The sequence below is a fragment of the Gasterosteus aculeatus genome, chromosome 14 (genome assembly GCF_964276395.1).
Source record: "Gasterosteus aculeatus chromosome 14, fGasAcu3.hap1.1, whole genome shotgun sequence".
Taxonomy (NCBI): Eukaryota; Metazoa; Chordata; class Actinopteri; order Perciformes; family Gasterosteidae; genus Gasterosteus; species Gasterosteus aculeatus.
The window spans coordinates 7203636-7213206 of record NC_135702.1 but is presented as its reverse complement, the minus strand read 5'-3'; the positions used below and the strand labels follow the sequence as shown (position 1 = coordinate 7213206).

The window sequence follows — 9571 nt, the reverse complement described above, 5'->3', positions numbered from 1 at the left end:
TTCATCGGCTAGCATTGGCCGCAATTCACGTCTGACAACATGTTGGGATCCATAGATGGATCTAAGTTTAGACTGCAGCAGCAGCGCTCAAAACATCCAGTAAATCTCACATTTCACAATTAGGATACAATCATTTTGGGATGTTCCAAACTCTAAAGCTGATGATTCTCCTTTTTGCATCCATTTCAAACTTTTCTGATGAGCTGTTATCAGATTTCTGAGATTGATTTGCCGCCTGTATGTAAAGCGTCTGCCGTTAAAATAAAAATGAAACGGGCATTTGAAGGCTCGCTGGAGGGATGTGCTCGATGTGCTGCAGCACATCACTCGCATTGCTAATTGGATGTTTGGACTATTTTTAAAAGGTCCACTGAACCCACGGCCAGCCTTTTAAAGAGCGGTTGATAAATAATTAAATCGACACAGATAGAGTAGAAGAATATGTAACCGCTACCTCTCCATTTACAGGCTTAGCTTCACAATCAATTTAATAACCTCTTAATTTACTCCCCCCCCACCCTCCGCCGAGGCTCAAAGGCAGCTGAAAAACGTCTTTATAAAATTCAAACCTGAAACCTTTTGACATCTGTTTCCCTAATGACTTTCATTCAGGGTCCATTCAGTCACTGACGGGTTGAAGCATCGTATTTGTGTGCTATTTAAATCCATGTTGTTTCTGGCGCAATTTCCGCCACAGGTTGTTTTTTTTTCTTCAAAAGGTTGTTTCCTGCGCCGTAAAATCTCAGGATGCAGATTGTCCCACAGTCCTCACAAATCAATGTATGCTTGTCATTGTCAGATGCTACGGGTTGTTGTACCTTGTGAAATCAATGGCATTAAAAGGCCTGCCTCATGAATATTCAGAGAAATGAACCCATTGGGAGATGAAGCGTGATTCAGGAGCCTGTTTCAACACGAGGGCTTGACATAGTGAAACACTGATAGTTTAAGCCTGCCAGGAGTGTTTGATGGTGACCCGATAGCACCCTGAGGCCTCTTTATATGATTGCCAAATTGAAAACACTGCAACCTTCCCATCTCTGTGCCAGCTTTATATTTCATTGCTCCTCGGGCTCATCACCTACATCACCTTTCAGAACAAAAGCGCATCCTATTAGGGGCTTGCTGCACCTATTGCCTGCGTGCCATCCCTCTCTTGTCCCTGCACAGATTTGGCTCCAGGCCACCGCAGCCGGGCTGTGAGAGAATTTGAATGGCATTAGCTCCAGGCCGTTGCCATGGTGTTGACTTATTTACTGTACATCAGCCCACTGACTTCAAACAGCACAGTACACGTTTTGGCTGCCATATTAGTGTCAGTGTTATCATCCAAAGGACACATTTCCACTGGGGGATTTAAACGTTTAAACAGTGGCTGCTTATAGGCAACGAAAAAGTTGAGAAGGAATTGCAGAAAGGTCTTGTAAGCTTATAAGACACACTGACCAATATGACATTTGCTTTAATGTAATATATAATAAATGGTAGCCACAGTTTATTTAGTGGTTTTATTCACAACAGATTAAAAAAACAGAGCAAATCCAATGGGATCAGACAAGATTATTATAATTATTAAAAACGGTAAGAAAAACACAGTTGGAATACTTTTCTAATTTTGGCTCCTGATGAATAACTTACATTGAATCTCAGAATGTTCTGTTATTTTTCTAATAAGTATGACTACATACTTAAGGGAATCATACATACAATCATTATGACTAGGTCAAAGATCAACTTTGTTCCTTTGTTCAGACAGATTGAATGATATTATTTTTGCAAAATCTCATGACTGAAATAATATGTTGCAAGAACCAAGTGCCGGCTCCCGTATCAAATGATGCACGAAATAGATGTGAATGACACTTTGAGCTTATTGTCTTATTCACTTGAAAGATTACTTATTTTTATTTTCTTGAGTTCTACAATTCCCCAGTGCTAAAGAGAGAATCGTTGTTGCACTATGATTGAATAAGCATTGGACTGTGTGTAATACATCTCAGCAGCAGGGATGTTGCTGCGGAAACGAAGGTGTAATCGAGATACAAAACATCTGTGCCATCCTCAAGTGCACACGCCAAATTGCTAAGACAGTGCGAGGAGGCTTCTTTTTCTTTCTTAAATTAGGTGAAAAGCTCAAACTCTGAACTGGACTGAACTCTTTCTTTGGAATCGTCATGCACAGCAAAGGTTTTACCTCCGGCATGTGCAGTAAATTAAAGATAAGATAAACAATGCATTAGGACATTTTGAGAGAGTTTGAAAGAATATATACTGGAATAAAGGTCTGGTATATCTGCTCCTCCCAGCACTTAAAGGTTAAAACAAATCTCCTCTTAATTAACAAAGTCAAATTGAGGGTGCGTAAAGAAGATAGGAAACTGTAATATGGTTAGACGCAGCTGCTTTGAAGTAGGCTACGGTTCATCAAATCTGCCCCCTCTGAAAGAATAGAATAGTTATTGTTTCATCAGAAATGTTGATAGGCGGCAATTTAGGGATGATATGAACTTCACAGCTTACATTAAAATGGCGTGGGAGTGCGTGGAGATAAAGTCGTCCTATGAGCCAAACGTGCATACTTGCAGGTGTGTTACGGGCCACCGATGGGAACGCTGTCTGTACTCACACAGCCCGCGGCAGCAGGTGGCGCTGCTGAGCTTCAAGCGACACGGAGCGGAAGTAGATGCAAAAGAAACCCACGAAGAAGAAGAAGGAGCTCACACGTGTGTCCAACATGTCCGCCTCTCGTGTTGAGATTCAGAGCACCGTGTGGACTAGTGTTTGCTAGTTTTGGCACCGTTTTGTTTATTTTTATTCTATCTCACGGGCCGTACGATACAAGTACCGAAGGGAGAAGTAAAGCCTCAGGATGGCGCAGAGGAAGAAGAAACTGACGAAGAAGAGGAGACACACGTCCAACAGAGAGCCGGAGATCGAGTACGACCGGGGAGACCGTCAACTGGCGGCCGAGGGCAAGGACGACGATTATGTAGGAAACACTCTTTTTTATATATTTATATAACGTATATTTATTAATTACGACCCACCTGACGCTGGTATCAGGCTCTCGTGTCACGTGTTGTTTTGGGTCAGAGGTAGAGAAGTGGGGTCTTCAGAAGAGTCTGTCTGTGACTCGTGTCAGCTAAATAGAAAGCAGTGACGTGATCACGTTTATTCTGACATGATCGCAAAGCCCGCGTGCACCAATGTGCTCTAAGAGTTGTTTATTGCGCAGGTTTAATGAATACCTCTTCACATGTATTGAACATCGCGTTGATATGATGTAATAACAACGTCTAATGTAAGTCTAATTGTTGAAATGAAACACCACGTGACACATGTGACAATAACACTGGTATTAATAATAACAGTCTTATCGATCTTGCAAAGTTCTTTGACTAAGCAGCAAGGAAAAATTGACAACATGGGCCTCAACATTGAGGCCCAACAAAGCAAGACAACTAAGAGTTAAGCCCAAACAACTGACATGGTAAACATACACTTCATGAACAGTATTGGGAAGGAAACATGTTCCAAGTAATGAATTTAGCAAAGTGCCTTGATAAAATAAAATGAGTTTTGTTTCCCACCTCCATCGTGTGGTTAAGACGCTTTTGTTGTTGTTGGTTTTAACAGCCAGGGATGAAGCTCCTGCAATTCCCGGCCACATCTGATTGCCTGTCAGATGTGGAGCCGGACACCAGGCTGCTGGTCAGAGCCCAGAACAAGAAGAAAAAGAAGTCTGGAGGCTTTCAGTCCATGGGTAAGGTCTCGTGAAGGGTGTACACATTCCACTGGTTACTTCCAGTATTGGAAATCTACATCTGTATATCTCATCTGAGCAGAACTAGCCACTGTTTCCCCATAAACAACCACATTATTTATGATTTTAGGTCTCAGTTACCCCGTATATAAAGGCATCATGAAGAAGGGTTACAAAGTCCCTACTCCGATACAAAGAAAGGTAAGTCGGTGCCACTTCAGATTACTATAATCAAACATTTGGGACGGCGCAATATTCCATGCAAAATCCTTCCTTTTACCACTTCAGACCGTCCCGGTGATTTTGGACGGCAAGGATATAGTTGCCATGGCGAGGACTGGCAGCGGCAAGACCGCTGCCTTCCTGGTGCCAATGTTTGAGAAGTTGAAAGCGCCTCAAGCCCAAAGCGGAGCCAGAGCCCTGATCCTGACACCAACCAGAGAGTTGGCCCTGCAGACCATGAAGTTCACAAAAGAGGTCAGGGGAACAGACTTTTTTATATTTTATTTAGGGGTTAAATTAAGTCCATTTTGTAGTTTTAGTTCATCTGCAAATCAGTCCCTGTGATTTACTAGTGTCTCTGACTTCTCTCTATCACTTTAATTGGTTATCGTAGTTGGGGAGATTTACCGGCCTCAAGACTGCCCTGATCCTTGGTGGAGACCGGTTGGTGATCTCTCATTATTCATCTGCTCTCCGTCCTCTGAACTCTTAAGATCTGTGCAATAGTTCTGTAATGAAATGTCTCTGCTTTTTTCCAGAATGGATGATCAGTTTGCCGCTCTCCATGAGAACCCCGACATGTGAGTGTTTTTTGTCGCTGTAACTCATAACGCTGATTGTCCCGCCACCACCCTGTGCACTGTAAGTTGCAACGCCGATCTCGTGTCTTTCCCCTCAGAATCATCGGTACCCCCGGTCGCCTCATGCACGTTATTCAGGAGATGAACCTGAAGCTGCAGAGTGTGGAATATGTGGTGTTTGACGAGGCTGACAGGTGAGAATTAGAAACGTTTTAAAAGGTGTCACATTTTCAATTCACACCTGCACGCAGCGATGTGTGAACGCGTCTGTCTTCCTCCTCCTCCTCTCAGGTTGTTTGAAATGGGTTTTGCTGATCAGCTTCAGGAGGTCATCCGCAGGCTTCCAGACAGTAGACAGACTCTGCTGTTCTCTGCCACTCTGCCCAAACTGCTGGTGGAGTTTGCTAGAGCTGGTGAGCTCACTAGCCACTGTTTTTCTTTTAAACAATTTTTTACTTGCATACATCATGATTGAAGATGCTTTTTAAGAACTAACTCTAATCTTTTTTTAATATATATCTCCAGGGCTGACGGAACCAGTGTTGATTCGTTTGGATGTGGATTCTAAACTGAGTGACCAGATCAAGGTGAGGAAAGAATGTTTGTACATCTGAAGCTCAAAGCTAAATACCGTTTTTGTATCTGTGAAGCCTCTACAACATCGTGATTTCTCCTTTCTTCCCGTAGCTGTCATTCTTCCATCTGCGGATGGATGACAAGCAGGCGCTGCTGCTTCATCTGCTGAGGAACGTAGTGAAGCCTCAGGAGCAGACGGTGGTTTTTGTGGCCACCAAACACCACGTAGAGTACATCAAGGAGGTGAGATACAAACTGCAGATTAACTCTGGTGTCCTCACTTTGTGTGTATTTGACGACCACCCGCGTTTTCAGCGAGTCCATGTGAAAGTTTCCTCGTATTTTAGAAAACACCAGTTCTGATTACGGTCTGTTTTCTTTGGTTTTGATCTCCAGCTGCTGACTCTAGAAGGAGTGGAGTGTGCTTACATCTACAGCGCCCTCGATCAGACCGCCAGAAAGATCAATATAGGGAAGTTTGTGCATCGCAGAGCCATGGTGCTGATTGTGACGGATGTTGCTGCTCGTGGTATCGACATCCCCATGCTGGACAATGTCATCAACTACAACTTCCCCTCCAAGCCCAAGCTGTTCTTGCACAGAGTCGGTAAGTGGCCTTTACGCTGAATCGGGGTCTCGACTTGCCCGTAGCCAAATTCTAATAAGGGGAAGAGTTGACCATCGCTAGAACTAGAGGTTTTGTTTTTCCCCCCCATCAGGCCGCGTGGGACGTGCTGGACGCAGTGGCGTGGCCTACAGTATGATCTGTCCAGATGAGATGCCGTTCGTCTACGACCTTCACCTCTTCCTCGGACGGCCCGTTCAGTTTGCCACACCCGAACACGCAAAAGGTGGGCTTTGCCGAGCGCCTTGTCAGGACTTCAGAGTGCGCTGTTGCGTTGATGGGTTGTCATAATGTTCGCACTCTCCCTCCTCCAGATTCAGAAGGCGTGTTCGGTCGCGTCCCTCAGGGTATCCTGGATGACGAAAGCTCCCATTTGACCACGGCCCATGAAAACTCCCTGGACCTGCAGAACATGCTCCACGTCTCTGAAAACGCCTACAAGCAGTATCTCAAGTCTCGACCAGAACCCTCACCGGAGTCCTTCAGACGAGTCAAAAACACGGACATGTCCAGCATGGCGGTGCATCCGCTGCTAGGTGAGTCTGAAGGAGGACGGCCGAGGAAGAAATCGCTGATGATGGTGCTCAGGCAGTGGTTGGTAAATACCTTTTTGGTTGGTCTTGTCTCAGGGTCTGGTTTGGAGAAAATGGAACTGGAGCGCCTTCACATAGTTGATGCCATCAAAGGCTACAAAGCCAAATCGGTGAGTGACCTTGGATAACGATGTGGCTCTCAAAGTGCAGAAATGTCCGGCCGACCTGTGACTTTGCATTGAAAACTTCCCCTTTTGCCTTCATGTAGACGATCTTTGAAATCAACTCCAAATGTAAGAATCAGGCCGGCGATGTCATGCGGGCCAAGCGCTCCAAGGACAAGCGGCTGGTGGACAAATTCAGCAGACAGAGAGAGAGCCTGGCTGCAGAAAGCCGGCTGCATCAGCCCGTCATCCCCAGCACCACCGCCGCCACCAGCAGCACCGCTGCCGATGACGACGATTTCACTCACGGCGCGGGCGACGAAGAGGAGGATGATATCAAGGCAAGCAGCTGTCCTGCCTTTGTAGCACTTTGATTTTAAAATAGCATCCAGTCTGTCTCTCCGGCCCAAATATACGGTTTCTTATGAAGTTTGGTTAATTTACTGTTAAACTCGAGAAATCCACTCAACTCTGAAATATAAATACTTTTAACTTGAATGAGACGAGGCGGTATCTCAATCCTCCATGCAAATCCTCATTTTATACACTGCAGCCTAGATATCAATACGTAACATGTCATTCCTCATGTTTCCACCAGGAGGTGTTCTCTGTAGTAGTAGGAGCTGGAAAAATGAGAAACCTGCAGGAACACGGCGACGAACACACTAACAAGAGAAGCAGACAGTCGGGGAAGGATCAGGATTATTACATCCCCTACAGACCCAAAGATTTCGACTCTGAGAGAGGGTGAGATCTTAAACACCACTCATAAGTCATTTCCTTTTAAGGATTTTTGGAATGTCAGCGATCGATAACCTGTGACACGTGTGGCTTCAGGTTAAGTCTGGGCGGAGAGGGCACCCCCTTCGAGAAGCAGGCCTCCACTGCTGTCCTGGACCTGATGGGCGACGAGGGAAACAAGTTAAACCAGCACAAGCGGATAATGAAATGGTGAAAATGGAATCTCTATCCACCTCTTTACCTCCCTCTCTTAATACCCTCATGCTCCTGGCTCCTAATTCAGTGTCTGTTGTTTGTAGGGATCGTAAAAGGAAGCGCTTTGTGTGCGACGCGGGAAGGGACGACCAGAAGAAGAAGCTGCGACTAGATAGCGGACAGGTCATCGGTAACAAGAAGAACAAGAAGAACTTGTATCCTCTTTGTGGACTTTTTCTCTCCCCTCAATATTTAGCGGTGTCGTTGAGATGTTGTATCACTTGACCACGCGTCAGTTACGAGGAGTGGAAGAAAAAATACAAGGTCAATGATGGAGGAGACGACTCAGATGGAGATGGAGAAGGAGGAGGAAGAGGAAGAGGAGGCGTACGAGGCGGGCGGCGACCAGGAGGAGGTAGGAGAGCAACTGGAGTCTTAACTTCTAAGCCATATAATGACATTTTCATATTGAATCTTAATTACCAACCTGCGGAGTTTATCTGCTTTATTTACCAGCATGAAAGATGGATCTCTTAAATTAAGTCCTAGTTCTATAAAACAATTTAAGTACAATCTGTCTTTTCTTTTTTTGTTTAAATCCTTGTTTCTGTATTTCCCGTCTTCCAGGTCGTGGTCGGGGCGGCGGCGGCCGTGGTCGTAGACGGAACCCCAACTTCCAGAGTCCCGTGGGGCAGCAGCAGACGCCCGGCGGTCACCGGGTTCGCTCGGAGCTGAAGTCAAAGGAGCAAATCCTCAAGCAGCGCAAGACGGACAAGAAGCAGCAGTTCCTGCAGAGCGGAGGCCTGAAGAACCGCCGCAGCAAGAACAAAAAGTGGGTTGGCGAAGTTAAGAAGTCCGGTTTCGGACGTGGTGATCAGAAGAAGGGCAAGATGAGGAAGAGACTCTGAGGTGGATGTGACGGAGGACGGCTCCCCGAGGGATCCGAGGAACACCACCGGTATCATCCCACACCGCATTGGTTGGTTATTGATCGTGGATTAAAGGAGGAGACGAGTGGAGGAATTTTTTACACGATAGAGATGAACTGCTGAGCGCTAAATTCGACCCAGTATGTACAAGAATGATCCCGTAAACTGGAGTTTTCTCTTTTATGCGTGTGGGCAGATTGTTTTTGAGTACTGATATATTTCTACAAGCGTAATTAACTGACTGTGAAATACAGATGTGACTAAGATGGTATTCCGTGTCTTCAGTCTCTCTTGGTTACATGTTGGTACAACAAACTAAAGTGTTAATCATGTGACTTTCCAAAATATACATTTTATCCTTAACGGTGAGGTACTGTGTCCCATGTGTACATATCTGGATAATAGTGCTCCATGGCTTTTATGGTTAGAAATCTTAAGAAGTGACACTAATATGGTGCGACAATATCGCTGGTTGTATTTTCCACGTTTAGTGAAGCGTTCTTTAAAATGGCACATCTTCATAAGAGCCAATGCTGCCATCCTATGGTGGAAAACTGACTCTGCAACTGTATCGAAGTGTCCCAGAAGACCGTTGTGATCCACTGTTGATTCATCTCCACTCGTGGATCTACAACAAGGAAGGAAGAGCGTTACAATGTCACTAAGAGGATCCAGCCTCAAAAGAGATTTAGTTTTGATGCCTAATACAAGTCTGAGTAGTTTATTAACTGAGTGTTACAATTGTAATCGTTTCTAGTATTTCTTATAATTGTGAGAAATATACCCATGTTAATCGTATAGAATTTAATAGATTGTTGGACATTTGTTAAAATGTTTTATTTCCTTCAAATTAAACAAGCTCTCAAATTCAATTTGCATGTAGACGTAAGTCATAGTTTTAACTTTATTTAAAACGAATAGGTCTTGCAGTATAGTGTGTGTGTATATATATATATTTTTTTTTTTGCCTGTGTTCCACAATGGCTAAGTAGCTTAACATCTGACAAGGAAAACCTTTTTTTTAAATGATTGTGTAATTTATTTCCTGCAGAAGATATACATCAGTCGATTGGGTCGTTCCTTCAGCTTCTGCGAAGGTGCACAAAAAACACATGACCACATGCACAGCAGCATCCGAGGAAAGAGCAGCACCGCATCAACCATGGAGGTGGAGACGAGTGGCTCCCTGCATCTGGATGTGGTTACTGTGTCTTTGGAGGACATGCGTACGTGTCCATCAGA

General features: G+C 44.7%; 1 protein-coding gene across 1 annotated transcript; it reads left to right on the top strand.

The window, feature by feature from the left end:
- The first annotated feature begins 2589 nt into the window (after nucleotides 1–2589).
- Nucleotides 2590–8692, top strand: ddx54 (DEAD (Asp-Glu-Ala-Asp) box polypeptide 54). Its single transcript, XM_040198060.2, has 20 exons — nucleotides 2590–2989; nucleotides 3637–3763; nucleotides 3894–3964; nucleotides 4052–4240; nucleotides 4380–4429; nucleotides 4525–4566; nucleotides 4665–4760; nucleotides 4858–4979; nucleotides 5092–5153; nucleotides 5254–5385; nucleotides 5539–5749; nucleotides 5862–5993; nucleotides 6082–6303; nucleotides 6397–6470; nucleotides 6569–6805; nucleotides 7063–7211; nucleotides 7302–7415; nucleotides 7505–7615; nucleotides 7697–7815; nucleotides 8028–8692. Exons 1-20 carry the CDS (start codon nucleotides 2870–2872, stop codon nucleotides 8306–8308), a joined length of 2661 nt encoding a protein of 886 aa, XP_040053994.2. The 5' UTR covers nucleotides 2590–2869; the 3' UTR covers nucleotides 8309–8692.
- Nucleotides 8693–9571: the final 879 nt, after the last annotated feature.